We start from the raw sequence: 15,731 nt of genomic DNA, 5'->3' as shown, positions 1-15,731 counted from the left end.
GCTTTAGCATACCGATTCATTTCAGGGGGGGTGGGGGTAATAAAACGGACTTAGGTCAATGCTGGTGCTGGGCCCAACATCATTTTCCCCCCAGGGCCTCAAAAAGGGTTAAAAAGTTCAACCAGCTAAGCCTAAATGCTACCCACACACTGATGCACTGGTGCATTCTGTTAGAAATGTTATCTCAATCCCATAGGCCATTTCTTTTTCAGAAACAGCACTTTCACTTAACACTTCTGTACTTACATGGGATTTTGAAAGCAGGACTTCTACTTGAGTTTTTTTTTTTTAATTGTTTGACAACTTAAATCTGAATACGCACTTACATTCTACTAATATGAATAGTCCAAAATGCTTTAAAACCAACTTGATTGAATAAAATCACAGGCTATAAAACCCATTTACACCTCAGTCTGGTGTTATATAACCTTCCGTTCTTCTGTGAGCCTTTACTCAAGGTTAAGCGAAAGTTTATTTTCTCCTCAATTAGCATAATTACTCTAGTGTTTGTCTTTGGGAGGAACTCACACAATTAACATAAGAAGATGCAGGTGACCGTAGACTTTAAAGTTCCTAACCGTGAGGTAAAACTATGCAAAGTCTGCTTTGAAAAGCTTTGACGTCCGGCATCTCTGACTCATGAATCATAGTCAGGACAAGTTGGGCAGGTACACACATGAACACACGCTCAGGTGACTCTTTTGTAGGTGTGTCAGCTCCGCCAAACAAAACTACAGCTAGGTATTTAGATTTTTTTACTTTTCTCTTTTTCTTTTGCTGGATCAGTGTTGCTACAGGCACCAGTGCACTTCCAACAACAGGATTAGGGTTGCCACAATAAATATACAACATGTAACAACACTGGCATTTGCACATTGTCGAGTAGCAGATTATTGTTATCAGTATAAATAATTAAACTTATGCATTAGAAAAGCATTACAAATAAGAAATTGCCAGCACTTTTAATCACTTGGCTGAGGTACGTTTGCGAGGATAAATATATTTAAAATGAAAAGTTTCCTCTAAATAATCCATATGTTTGTTTTTTATTGGCTAACAGATACAAATAATTGTCATTAAGAAACACTGCTAAGCCAAAGATAAGCAGAAACTAACATTATGTTTGCATATCATTAAAGACAAGACAAGCACAGAGTTCCCTTTAAATTTAAATGGACAAACCCAAACGCACTGGTCATTTCGTAATCCTAGAACACACAACTACCTGTTCTGCATCTGGTTTGACAGAAAGTATAGAAGAAGGTGAGAAAGTTGACAGCTCTAAAAAAAATATCTGTGCTACCGTGATAGATTCCCCCCCCCCCCCCCCCAAAAAACCCCAGTGGCAGGTTTTGAAATAAGTAATACAAAAGATTAGGAGGCCTGGTGAAAATTTGAACACCAGGTTTTTAAATGAATGCATCTGCAGAAAACTGCTTGTTAAACTCAAAGGGACAGTTTATTTGCAACACAGGAAAAGAGGATCTGCAAAGGAAGTAGATGGACTTTAAATATTTACAGCACTTGTAGACAAAACATATCCTAAAAACATATCCTTTGAAATTTAACTCACACTCCCAGTGCACTTTTTATGAATGAAAAGAACAAGCCATTGTTAGAAAAAAATAACAATGCAGAGGGGGAAAAAAACGCACAAGCATTTGATTCCAAACCATAAGCATCTGCTCAAACCATATAAATTAGATCAGTGGCGACACGTACGTGTGGAGAGTTGATTCCTTTCCATCATCAACTTGGACTTCTCAGTTTTCATGCAAACAGGTGTCCGACAAGTCTGGCTGCTAAGGCGTCTTCATCACAGGACCCTCTCACTCCTCACAGTCACTAATGGTCTGTTCAGTCTCTTCTCTGGTTGCACCAAAGGAAAATATCTGCTGATGAAGTCCATCTGTTGCGGCGAATTCAACCATATCCATCCTTATTCAAAGCCCTCCACCCACCGGGCCTTTGATGTGATCCTAGTGGCTTTATTTTCATTCTAATGCACAGAACAGACACTAGAAAAGGCCGTGAGCAGGTACGGAGGCTTCAAACTGAAGCTTTAACTCTTAACTTAATGTGTCCACAAGCTTTTGCAGAAAAGGCAAATCAGTCCATGTAGTCAAAGTCCTCAGGGATCCCAAAGGCTTTATTAATGCGGCTGTCATCAAAGGCAAACTTCTTCTTTGTCCATGACTTGATGGCAAAGACATTATCTGAAATCAGAAATCAAAAGCTTTAGTACAATGATGAACCTGCCCCTCCGGTGTTGAGTAATAAAGTATTGCTGCAAAGTCAGTCTGGGATCGTTGAAAATATTCTTTGGCTCCGAGAACAAACATTTCTGACTATGAATTATTAGCTTTACTTTATGATGAATATATTTGATGACGGATGGATACAATTTACATTTAAGGGCGAGTTAAGCACTTTGTTGACTGTAGTATAATATGTTGTTGATTTTCAATAATATATCTAATGAATCTGATGATTTATTGGGGATGATTTTACCTTTCCAACGACCATTCAACACAAACTGTAAATACACAATCATTCTGACTGTACTGTATTCACAAATCAACTTCGTAGACCAAGTAGACGAGAAAAATGAAATTCTTTGAATTGAAGGAAAAGGACCTTTTAGACATGAATTCACGAGAAAAGCAGAAAAGTGTGCAACACGTCTCCCATCTTAACAGCAAATCAAGAAGATTCCTGTTGATTAATGCACATCTGATCAAGAGTTAACATCAGTAAATGCTGAATCAAGAGATTTCAAATGCGGTTTCCCTAACGTTGCCTGCCAACTGTGAGATTGCAGCAATCTATAAAGTTTACAGCGAACCACAACGTGCAACATGGATGCATAAACTTAAACATAAAGTTTGATGTATGGAGAAAACACATTGAATCACAGGCTACTGCACAAGTTAATATGCAAGTATGAAAACATCCTCAGCGTCGTCAGCGTAGTGTTAAACGACGAGCACTTTTTTACCTCCAGTGCCCATTTTCCTGCTTTATTCCTATTGGTTGTTCTGTTGACGTAGGGTTATCATACATTTCTGACAGTGAAAATTTTGTCGCAGGCTGTCTTTGGTTGCAAGACTGTGACAACAGCATATTTGATCCTCTCTTACAACACCATGTCGACCTGGGTGTCTGAAGATAATTTCTGGGGATCGTCAGATAGATGTGGAGTAAAAGAAAAAATGTATTCAAAATAAAATGACATATTTAAGACTGGGAATTGTTTTTACATTGAATTGTCTTTATCAGTGATACGATCTGCTTTAAAATGGATGCCATTCTCAGGGGAAGACAAAAAAAATATCACATCATGTTCCTTACAGCTTATTTCCTCTTTAAGTGAGGAAACACTCAAAACAGTCAAAGTTAAGCACAACTTAATCATAAGGTTAAGAATCATGGCGTGGCAGACCAGGGCGCACCAGTACGATTATTCCGGTGGGTATCTAAAGATATCTCCATGTTTTCTTTCACACTGGTCGTCAGCACAAAACAGTCTCCATCTACTCCCATTTTATGAAGATATGTAGTTAAAATGTGACAGATTTACTGTGTCAGGGCTTGTATGTGAGTGTGTCATTGTGCGGGCGTCTGTCAGTGTGACGAGGCTACGCGACACAACTCTCACAGAACACGTTGCAGCTACAGGCGATTCAACACACGAAGCAGGATTACTACTCGCCCGCAGGGGTTGGTTGTGTCCTGCTAGATAAGACAAATGTTCTGGTGCTCTGAAATAACACCAGCCACATAGCGACAATAGCGGTGCATGTATGCCTTGTGAATTTGTTAAAAAAGGGCTCACAAAGATAAAACAATCCAAGAAAATGTGACCGTACAATATTTCAACAAGTCCAACTGACTGTTGTGTTGCTACGGGTCATTCATGCATTTCATGAACACAATATAGTTGCAACATAACAAATGCCCATTATAGCTTGAAGTAAAACAAAGAAGCTGCTATTGCTGACAGTGTTGTGAGGAAACGTTTTTATTCTCAGAGGCGATTTTGTTCAGTGTCCACCGCAGATGAGGGAAGTACAACTCATGGAAGAGTTAGGTATGACTCACAGTTTCTCTAATTCTATAGCAGCAGAGCAAAAATGTGCCAAGTACAACTGACAGCGTGACTCTGTTGACCAGTTACAGGAAAATGTTGACCTGAAGAGTCAAAACAGCACAGGCCTGTATGGTTACCATGACCCCCCCCCCCCCCCCAAAGGTCAACTGTCTCCAAGGAAACCACTCAGGTCAACTAATGCACACAAGAGGGCCTAAGTGCTGACGACCAGGAAGGAGGCGACACGCTGGACACAAAGTGGCCTTACAGCTTACTGCACTTTGTGAATCTGAGTGCTTTAAAGAGTGATCGATGGAATGAGCTGTGCCACAGTCATTCTTAAGAATTATTTGACCTGAACGTTCAGAGGTGAATTCCAGCGATAAATGTACTGATGGAACAACGCTGTCAATAGATAATTCATGTTTTTATGACTGGTTTAGATATTTCTTGACCAAATGTACAACATTTTCGCTTGTTCCAGCTTCTGAAATGTGAGGATTTAAGGGGTTTTCTTTGTGATATATATATATATATATAAAAAAGTAATTTGTCATGTCACACCTGGTTATTTGAAATGATAGCAGCCATATTTCAATATTTACTGACATTTTATACAACAAACAAAACAATTCCCCCCCCCCCTGAACATCAGCACGAACCCCCCCCCCCAAATTTTCAATAATTACAACGACTCAAAAGAAGAAAAGTATAACATTTTCATTTGAGAGGCGGGAACCATCAAATACAACAATTATGAATTTGATAATCAACAATAGTTGCCAATTATCAAATAGATTAGTCAACTAAGCGCTTTAACTTGATTCCAGACTGAGTTAACTTGCTAATATTTAAAAGATGAGCTGACTTACCTGTCCACCTGGAAACGGCTTCTTTTGCTACAATATTTGACTTTCCTGAAAGACAAAGTTTGATGCAATCAGTATATGCATTATACATTATGTCTGCAATGTGTGTATTACAATCATTCTATGTGAAAAAGTGGTAAATTAAAGGGGCAGTAAGCGATTTAAATCCAATACACACTTTTTTGTGTGGGCAGAGAAAAAAAAAAACATGGTTATTCGGCACAGCCCTGCCCTGTAAATTGATAACAAAACAAAATTTGGTGTGACCGCACCTCTCAACACCACTTGTGCAGTTTGTAAACATCACTCCCTGACACCTGAAGAGACGTACTAGCTAATGACGCCACGACTCAGGGGTTTTGGCCTCTTGGTTGGCACGTCGCTCTCCCAGTGAAGTAAAATCCTCCACAACAACAACAACAACAACAACAACAACGGCGAGAGACAAGCTTTCTCTAAAATCGCTTACTGTCCCTTTAAGGTGGACAGTGTAGCCTCAACTTCTCATTTAGGAACCTGAAATGCAGCTGAACAATGTGCTCTAACTGAATAGCTCTCTATACAAGGTAACGCCATTGCGTCCTATTCTCCCAGAATAATCGCTTTACCTTTTAGCAGAATTTAAAAACAACACCTTTTATTGATTCATTGAACTATCCACAGATGCCAAATTACGGGACGGGGCTACGGTCGGTGAAAATCCAGCTAACATATCAGTACAGTATGTGTTGCATCTGTCTACAGGTGAAATGTTCTGTGCACCATCTCCATGGTTATTTCAGCATTTAGGCCACGGTTAAAACAAACGTTGATACCCACAGGAGTATAAATAGCAGCTCCGAGTGGGAGGGACTGAATTGAATAACGTCTGACTCATGGTCCTAGAGATATTATTACACTTTGGCAAGAGATAGATTTGCTTACCTGCTCTGCTCAACTAATCAATATTATTAGATAATTTGGCAGGAAAATGTTCATAAATCAACAGAGAGATGAAACTGTAAATGAGTCTGAGTTACCGCAGATTCATATTTGAATTATTATTCAATACATCTGTGTACTATGAGCTTCCCTGTCGGCATGTCTGAATTCATGTCCTACTTTTAAACTATGATTTGTGTATTGACACACGCTGTGCACATAGCGCTGATTTCTTTGACTTGTCTTTTGCCCTTCCCACGTTTGGTTACCACAGCAGCTCACCGGTATCTATGGGTGTGGCAACAATGGTCAAACATTTTGGGCAGACAAAGCCAGGTAAAGCCGTTGTCATTTCAGTGGTGATTACAGTGAGAATGCCTTTGCTTTTAACTGCACAGTGGGTCTAATATAATGGGGAAGGCAACACACACAAACAAACGATAGAGTCCAATTCACACGTGTTCAAATTTTGGTTTCAGGATAAATTCTATACACAGAAATTTGTACATAATTAAGAGGATCTGGTTTCATTTGAGCAGAGTTAAAGCTACGGAAGCATGCTGGGGCAAGCCTACATCTGATCCTTCAGCATTGACCAGAACCGCCTTTTAATAAAGCAAAGCAGCTACTACTCTATTATTCATCAACTAAGATGTGCTTTTAACTTCATCCTAGCTGAGCATTTCGATTATTCTCTCAAAAGCCTTCAATGGCTCAAATGTAAAAATATAGTTGCAAAAGTGTCTCAAGAGACCTTAGCTTTAAAAGATGCTTCTCTGAACCGGATCTGCGTGAATATCAGCATGAACAGGTCTGAGCGAGCCCATTGTGCAAGTTCAGTTTAACTCCCCTTCAGCTGTAGACATAATTTAATGTCATGCACAGGCTGCATACAGCTCTCATGATACAATCTTGAGTTTCAATGGAGTAGGGGGGGTGGGAGTGGGTTATCTGTAACAAAGCTGTGTGCATTGTAGTTCAAGAAGAAGAAAATAAGACCTGCAGGCAAGTGGAGACTTATAAATGTGCACAGGTGATTGAAGAGAAAAATTCTCCTTTTTCCATCTCATTGACTACTTGGTTCATCCATCTAATGTGGGTGAGTCTTTGAACGGCCACAGTACAAGTACAAGTACAAGCTTGGGGTCGGACGCAAAAAGAGTTGGAGCGACTACTTTCACTAGATCCAACACAAATGGCTGCCACAGATCACAGAGCAACAAGTTCAGTCCACACACACGTCACCTCATGGAAGGGGAGGCACTGAAGTGGACATACAGTATGTTCCTTGTGTATAAAGATAAACAATGTCCACTTTTACTTTTAAACAAGAACATAAGATACATTACAGTTTGACCTGAACACTTAAGCTTTATCTTATTTACATTTGCCATTTTGCCACATTGTTAGAATGTTGGATAGCTGTTAAAAACTGCACTTTCCTGGAGACTCGAACATCTGTTGCAATGATTAAGTTTGACCATCGGTTTAACACAGGCAGCAGCAGAGGCAACGTTTCTGCACAGGGACGCCCAATAAAAATATATCAGGAAATTAAATGTTACATTTTGGCTTGTTTTGGACCGAAAGTGCTAAAGCCAACTTTATTTTATCATCTAATATCTAGAGAATATCTGGTCTGTACTCTACATGTCAGCAACTGTCTAAAACATTAGTGTCAAGCTACAGTTTTCCCTTTCACATTTACCAATCTTCACACAAAAACCCTCATAAAAGGACCAGACTGAAACATGAACAGATTTCTATTGCATTCACATCGCTGCAAGTTCAAGTCACATTCAATTTGCATTTAAATCTAAATTAGGAGCCTTTATGGCTAAAGAGTGACTCATTTGCCCCCTGATATTAATGAGAAATGTAATTATGTATTTACATAAAAAAAACTCAACACACCACACATTAATCCAAAACAAGCCCCCTGGCTGCATTTGACACGGTACTTTTAGTTGTATGTGACCTAGATGACTGCAACTAATGATACTTTTTTTTATTAAATTAATTTAATTATATATAATAATTATAGTAATAATAGTTATAAAATGTCATGAAAATCATGAGAATGGAATAATTACAAATAGCATATTTGAGCTATAATCATTAGAAACGATTAAAAAAACAACCTTCTTAAATATAAATTTAAAGTATGTCTTCCGCCTTTATGTCTTCTTTGTACCTACCGACCCCTGAGGTGATTATGACTGATTAGTGAGTTGCATGAGCATGAGATGAGACATATTGTCACGTTGGAGTGGAAAAAACCCAGCAGGTGTGTGTGTGTGTGTGTGTGTGTGTGTGTGTGTGTGTGTGTGTGTGTGTGTGTGTGTGTGTGTGTGTGTGTGTGTGTGTGCAGACTAAATGCATGCCTGATGTAACACTGGGAGGTGCAGGTAAACAGACCAGATATTTTTTTATGACACCACATACTCAACACGTGTTCATAAAGGAACACACCCACACCTCCCTCACCTTAACACAGGTCAGCTGTAACATGAACACAAGCCGTGTGGGATGTTTGTAATACCGCTGATAGCTGTGGACATTATTTGGCCTTACCATAAAACAGGTGCGCGAACAGTCGCTAAGTAGGTCATTGCCAGCGGCCTCGTCTTTGTGTCTTAAAAAGCTTTGAACTTCATCTCTCCGAGCTCAGAGGTTACGAGGTTCATGTAGACTGCAATTAAGAGTGACACGCGAGTGTCAGGTCCAGAACAGATAAAAGATGTAGGCTGCCGGCTGACCACTTGTGATAAGTTCTCATTTCCTCCCTTGAGGTTTGACCTTCGCCGTGAGAAACAGACTCTGCTGTGGCCGATAAATGCAACGCAAAATCTTATCACTTGTTTGAAGCAAGATGAACTGTATTTAATCACATCTGAATTCATTGTTGTGCTTTAAACGCATTCAACAAATATCGACTATAGGCCGTGAAGAAAGCATTTTGTTCATCATTACATATGGATGCGGTCAAGATACAATGTGTAACTTTTTTCTAATATATTTTTGGTTGAAATCTTATTTGGAGAGCTGCTGCTAAAGGCTCCTGTAGCCCAGACTCCTTGAACAACCTGGCAGCAGTGAAGAGATATTCATCTGATTGAGCCTCGACCTTCTATCCAATCAGAGAAGTCTAAAGTATGTGAACGACTCCTTTTCCTCCTCTCCCACTGGGGCATCGTGCTAGCATTAGCTGGTGGAAGATCTCAGCATTAGCTCGAATCCAGGTATCTCTTGTCATGCATTTGGATGCATTCACAGCTTATTTAAAGCTGACGGAGCATTTGGTGAAATGTGTGAGGGTGTAAAATATGTCACATGCTGATTAATGGTGCTTCTGCAGGGTATCACTAAATTAATGTACTGATGTCTGTGTTCTCACAGCTTAAAAAAAAAAAAAAAAAAGAGGTTGAAAATTGTTAACGCCTGCCTACGAAGGTCAAATTTCACCACGGCAATATTTGCCAATTTATGAGAAGCTACAGTTTGTTTGTACTTATTATCTGGTGTGAAAACACTTATTCATGGTAGTTTTAGTCACAGAGAAACTCCTCAAGTGCTCTGCTTTTCTTGTAAGTTGCCAAGTTAAGTCTCCGATTTTAATTTAAAAGAGATTCTCACTGGTTGCAAAACAGCACCATCTGCCTCCAAGAGCCACCTCAGGTTACAATCTTATTCTTCAATGAGTCTGGTTTCCTTTGACAACAAAAGTTATTTTAGCTTTTAGCTACAGTGGCTAAATACACAATCTAAAAGCTTCTTCTCAAATGATTTTTAAATCCGGAGACAAACTCGGAGACAAGAACTGACTGAACCATTTTCGATAGACCACTAAGCAAATCACCCAATAAGTTTTTAAGTGTTCATGCAGTGCTACATAAAAGTACCTCCGCTAAGGCTGAGCAATCACCCACCTATATGCTGTTTAGTCCTTTGTAAGAACAGAAATTCCTGGATTCCATGATAAATTCCCTCCCAAAAGCACCCGTTACCATATCCAAGGCCTATCTTTGATAAAACTTTCATGCACAACAAAAAAAACTGAACCATTCACATAACCTGCTTGGTGTCAGAAAAAACAAAAATATAATTCCAAACATCCTCACAATCTTAAAAAATGACAACAGATTTAATTCATCAAATCTCTTCCGTGGCCTTCAAACACTTGGACACAGTTTATTTCAACATTAACGTACTGGACTGTGTGATATTTTACAGGGGGCTGGATTTCTCTGGTGGTGAACTAATTGATGCTAAATTCTGATTGAGATTTCTTTCTTTTTTTATGTAAGGATGCGTCTGTACTCACTCATCTCCTCAACAACTTCGGGGTCACATTCCCTGTACTTTTCCAACTCGGCCTTCAGCTGAGTTCGCTCCTCTCTCAGACTCTGCAGCTCCTTCAGCAGGGAGCTTCTCTCCTTCTGCAGCACAGACACGGGTCGTTTTATTTTGATTAAAACACAGCATTCATTTTATTCTATTGACTTCATGTCAAAAACCCATCTGTCCATATAGAGTGGGGAAATTGTGAAAATCTTCTTACTGTATCTTGACGTCCAACTTTGGCCTTTTCAACCACTTTCTGCAGAGTGTCTTTTCTCTGTTTTGCCTCAGAAATCTTTAAATAAAGTAAAAGAGTGTCAAATTAAATACAAAAAAAGACAAAGCTTTCTTTTAACATAAAAGATGTTTTCAACTACGTAATTCATAAACTACACAAGCATAGAGAAATTATAAACTAATTATGAGGCAATATGACAAGGTAGATGCCAGAGGTTAAAATACACAACGAAATAAAATGTCATCAAATAAAACGTTCTTTTTTTTGTGCTTTTTGATTTTGGAGATTTGAAAGAGATAAAAAAAAATCCACTGGAATAGAAAACAAGTCTAAAATTAATTATAAGTTGTTGGTTTTTGTGATATTGTCCCTGCAGAGAGAGACGTACTGTTATTGGATTCAACAGATGAAACAAATGCTTTGGTATCTCACAATCTGCATTTTTCCGAGACAGATTGCAGCTTCGTAACGTTCAACTTTTGTCCTACATATCTGGTGGCCAATGTTCTCTGTGGAGTCACCACCCTCACACCATCTGTCTGCTATGCAGCGGGAAATGGGTCATCACAGATAACGGGGGGAACTCAAGAGACGAGCAGTTTGACTGTCTGTGATGACAAACCTCTCACAGAAGCCTCCAAGTGTGACGTGATTTTTATGGTTATTTTCAATTAAAAAGCGTTTCTATAATTTGACCATTGACCCCCCCCCCCTTTTTCTTTTTTAACTCTGAGGAACTTGCCTGTAAATCAGCAGCTCGTCTGTGTTTTCTTCCCATTTACTCTTTTCACTTTAAGTAAACCAGACGTGTTTTCTGAGCTCTGAGCTCATCAAAGACTGACATCACTTACTGTACAGTACAATTACAGTGAGCAGATGAGCAGTGAAAGAATCTTCTCCTTTTACATAAAAGCTGAATTTTGGTAATTTGTAATGTACTGTAACACCATTTTATTTTATAGTACCACAATACAATACCATATTACTGTCATTGTGCTATTACATTTTTTGTTGTGTCAATTGCTGTTATATACACACAATTCAGTTTTGTGTTGACTGTATAGTGTGCATGTTTACATTTCATAGCATCCATGCATATTTGTCATTATACATACATATATACACACATACATACAAATCATGGCTGCTTTAGTTGTATTACTGTTGTTTCCACAATTCAGTTATATATTTACATACAATTCTTATTTCACTTATTTTTGTTTAAAGGTACTGCAATGTAATTATAATGAATACAGCTTTTTAAATGTCACCTCTCTTAATTCCTTTTAATCTCTTTTTCAAATAGCTCATTTTCAGTTTTCTCCACTCAGCTTATGTCTGTGCTGATAAATCTTCTACAACGCAGCAAGTCGGTGTGAAACTGTGAGCACTTACATTCACCACAGCTCTGACTTAAGACACGTGTATGTACCGTCTCTTTTCTGTAAACACTGCGCTGTTCTACTTTTATTGTGTTTCATCTGCAGATTTTATAGATTTGAGGCCATCATGGTCAAACTAAATCTAAAGGGACATCACCTGTTTCTGCAGCTCCTCCAGTTTGTGCTGACGAGCGTGCAAGGCCTTGCTGGGGAAGGCCCAGTAGTAGTTAGACGTCCCCACTCGTTCACTGTCCACCATGTTGTCGTCCACCAGGCTCTGCAGCACGTCCTTCACAGTCATGGGAGCTTGAAGCAGCAGAGAGAAAGAGGAAGGTACACCTTCACATTAAAGTTCCACTATCCTTGGATTTTCCATTATTACATTGAGTTCCCAGCAGAGTTGATGCCATTTGTGGATTTACTGATTTGATTTGTGAACGACTGATTCAGAAGGTAGAGCCAGTACAAACTGAGAGGACATGATGTTAGTCTAATGCAATATAATACCATAGGCATTTTAATAATACAATTCAGCATCAGGTCTCATATTTATGTATAAGGGTTACCACACAAGTGTTCAGAAAAACCAAACCCACACATCTGCAGCCTCTCTGGCCGATTTATATTTATCTGAGCAAGCACTGCATGAGGATGCAATAGAGCAGAGTTGCATCTTGAACGTCGTCGGTGGTGAAATGTGATACGCCCACACGTTTGCTCAGCCGCACCACTGTGAAACTGAAAGAGCTCATCTGCCGCGTTAGGGGGGCTGAGCTGCGCCAAGTCCTGAGAGGATGTGGAGGATGCGTGAAAAAGAGGATGAAAATGTTAAAACGCTGCGTTGGATTTACCACTCAGTGTGCTTGACTCTCAAACGGCTTCTTCCAGTGCTTTGTCTCTTTTATTGTATGTGATTCAAATAACGTTTTGAAAAACGAGTCTGTCTTTTAATGGATACTAGTGTATTATTACTGTTCTCTTGCTCAATTTCGCTGAAATCATTCCCTTTGGCGTCTTTCTCACATTTTCTCCTGTTTTACAGGAAAAGGTGCCCACAATGCAGAGAGCTCTTGTTGCCCCCTCCCCCATCGCTCAGTAACTACATTACATACCCCAGTACAGAGGTCAGAAACATGTGTTTTTAATCACAGCAACCAGATCGAGTTTCGCCCGATTAATGTTTTGTCCAGTTTAAAAGCAAAAAGTTCTCCTCAGTTCTGGCAGAGACACAACACGGTTCTGTTCCTCTGCAGGACCGAGCACTTCATACTTTTAAACATTTTCCCTTTGTAACTTGTAATATAAGACTTTTGTTGACATTGAGGGAATATGTTTTATTTATCTAAAACCCAAAAGCTTTCAGCTGTCACCTGCACTATGAGATTACTGCTATCGATAGGGTCTGGTTCTGTTTACACAGACTGATATACAGTTAAGACTGTAAAGGCTAGTCCTAGTTGCCATGGTTAAATCTGCAAGCATGTCACCACAACGTTTTTAAGAAAGCATGAGGGTGCAATGACAAAGGCAATACGGCAGCATTAAGCAAATAGTGGTCCGTGGGCCTAATTTGGGTCTCTCTAGAAACTTTAGGCCCCCCAAACGAAAAAATATGGATTTTTACATTTAATAGTTTTCATCAATATTTGTAAATTATGTGTAAGATGTTTGCAGGCCTATTCTGAAGAGACTGAATTAAAATCTCTGTCTTGAACATTTAGAGTTCAGACTCAGCTCCCACATTCCTGTTTTCTTCTCTAAAAATAGAGAGTTATGCCTCGACTAACATTTAGGTTTGTTTAATCTATTTGGTTAGAAACCAGCAGGGGAAATGCATTAAACTGTAGATCCTACATAGTTTGTTAAGCAGACAGCAAACGTGGACAGACCAATACAAATGTCAATGCTCTAATAACACTGTTGCTCATTACTCACTTATGCCCTTTGTCTTAGGGGCAATCTTCTCAATGTCTTTCAGCTGAAACACATCTTTCTAGAAAGAGGGGGAGAAAATGTGTTCAAGGAAAAATCATTTTTTCAATCATGATCAAAGAAAAGGAAATATTAAACAACTATGAAAGTCTGTATCCGTATCCAAGTGTTTCGGCTGCACTTTATTCGAGTTTTCTGGAAATGAATGAATTTATATTAAACAATGTTTTAAAATATATAGTTACATGTCTGAGGCTGTCAAGGTATTTTATCTATTGATCTTTACCAATTTTGAGCAGCCTAGAAATTTTTTCTTATTTTATTTTATTTGACAAATTCTATTTAAAAGTGGTTCTGAATATTTTTTGTTTGTTTAAGCAGTAATATATTATTATAATAATAATCAACATTCACTATCCAAATGGAGGGAGCTCAAAGTAGAGCCGCTGCTCTATAGTCTGTACATGTCCGATTAGTTTGCATGTCAGCTTTTGTCTTAGTCACAAAAAGTAGGCAGCATAAATCGATTATAAGCAAAATGATATAAATACTCTCGCAGAGGAATTATGGGAAATGAAAATAACATAACAATGTGGATCAGCTTTTATTAAATCCATGCAGACAGTATAGATCCAGGTCTTATACTATACAGTTCCTACTATTGGTTGTGTTACATCGGTGTGGCAATGTGGAAAACTCACCGATTCAAAGAAAATCTCCATCATGCGAGTTCTCTTCTCCTCCAAACTCAGACCCTTTTTCTTGGACTGTAACCAAACGTTTAAATGCGACACTTAACCACAAAGTAATGACGATACAATTACACATGCAGGATTATTGGCTGATTTAGTCCTGTTGTTTATCATGCGACAAGGAACAACACATATTTAGACAACAGCACTTATATGAATTTGTCAGGTTTTTCATGAGGGATTCAAGTCAGTGTTGTTGTAATGCAATTCCCAGCCACCAGTGGCAGCACCGAGCCACGCGACAAGGCGACGAAGAAGAAACATCACCATCACGTCATCTTGGATGATTTGCCCGCAGTGTATCGGAGTACAATTCGTTTTTTGTCGCTAAGATTCGTCCGAAAACGCCCACTCTCTCTCCACTGTCGGCTCACAAACGACACTGAACCTCTTTGCACCGTATCTGTAGATTCGTCACCGGTAACCGTAAAGTATAAGACGTTGTTGAAAAAGATGTACGTCTGTTAAAAAAAAATACTGGGACTGGTGCTGACGTAAGAGTGACCACCCTGAATCATGGCCAATCTAACTAATAAATAATAGAGAAATGCAATAAACTTTAAAGAATTAAATACACCTTGTGCCCTAACTAGCGTTACCGTTAGCTAGGCGCTAACTCTTAGCTAACGCTAGCCTGTACGTAAGCGTCGGTCGTGTCGAGTTTGCATCACATCACACAAACTGAGGGTAAAGGTGAACATCTGCTTACCATCGTGTTGTGGTAGTTGTGCCTGTACCGACGACATTCGCGGACATACGATTGTCGAAATGCTAAAGAGCAGCGCTCTACTCCTCTTCTCCGCGAGTCTGTAATCCGAAGAAGTACCACGTCACATACGCAGAACTGAATTTTCCCGCGGACCACTGTGACGGCTCTGTGTCGCCTTCACTGCGCCTCGTGTATCTTGCATCGCGTGTACACATATTTATTGAAAATCAAAATACTTTTTTTTTGTTCTCAGTTTTGATTCATGACATATGTTTACAATGCTTTTTCGAGTTGTTTTTTGTTTCTCAGCAACCTTAATTGGTTTGAATAAAGTGGCATAAAACATAAAGGATTATAAGAAACTGAAATAAATGGGGATGAATCATTGTAGATGATATGGTTTTCACTGTTTTTTATTACGTTTTCTGGCTGTAGATAGTCCTGTTTATTCGCATTACACGCCCCAATTTTAAGGATATTAATATCTTGTTCACTTC

The 15,731-nt window shown here is 39.1% G+C and overlaps 1 protein-coding gene across 2 annotated transcripts; it reads right to left on the bottom strand.

The window, feature by feature from the left end:
* Window positions 1-1,440: 1,440 nt before the first annotated feature.
* On the bottom strand, window positions 1,441-15,406 carry mnd1 (meiotic nuclear divisions 1 homolog (S. cerevisiae)). Of its 2 annotated transcripts, XM_035638184.2 has the most exons (8): window positions 15,235-15,392; window positions 14,475-14,540; window positions 13,777-13,834; window positions 11,999-12,147; window positions 10,442-10,516; window positions 10,205-10,319; window positions 4,963-5,007; window positions 1,441-2,216 (listed from the first exon to the last, which is right to left on the bottom strand). In XM_035638184.2, exons 1-8 carry the CDS (start codon window positions 15,235-15,237, stop codon window positions 2,110-2,112), a joined length of 618 nt encoding a protein of 205 aa, XP_035494077.1. In that variant the 5' UTR covers window positions 15,238-15,392; the 3' UTR covers window positions 1,441-2,109. The 2 variants fall into 2 exon arrangements, with proteins under 2 accessions (XP_035494077.1, XP_035494078.1); XM_035638185.2 differs by lacking the exons at window positions 13,777-13,834; window positions 14,475-14,540 and having other exon boundaries at window positions 15,235-15,406.
* Window positions 15,407-15,731: the final 325 nt, after the last annotated feature.

Source organism: Scophthalmus maximus, chromosome 8 (assembly GCF_022379125.1).
Source record: "Scophthalmus maximus strain ysfricsl-2021 chromosome 8, ASM2237912v1, whole genome shotgun sequence".
In the NCBI taxonomy this organism is placed as follows: Eukaryota; Metazoa; Chordata; class Actinopteri; order Pleuronectiformes; family Scophthalmidae; genus Scophthalmus; species Scophthalmus maximus.
This window is presented reverse-complemented; position numbering and strand designations above follow the sequence as displayed.

What these genes read in the sequence shown, in the direction of transcription:
- mnd1 (XM_035638184.2), bottom strand. An exon ending in CGAAGTTGTTGAGGAGATGA is followed by an intron (nt 5,008 to 10,204) that starts GTGAGTACAGAC and finishes TTTGTCTTTCAG; the next exon opens with GAAAGTCAAATATTGTAGCA. An exon ending in AGCCGTTTCCAGGTGGACAG is followed by an intron (nt 2,217 to 4,962) that starts GTAAGTCAGCTC and finishes TTCTGATTTCAG; the next exon opens with ATAATGTCTTTGCCATCAAG.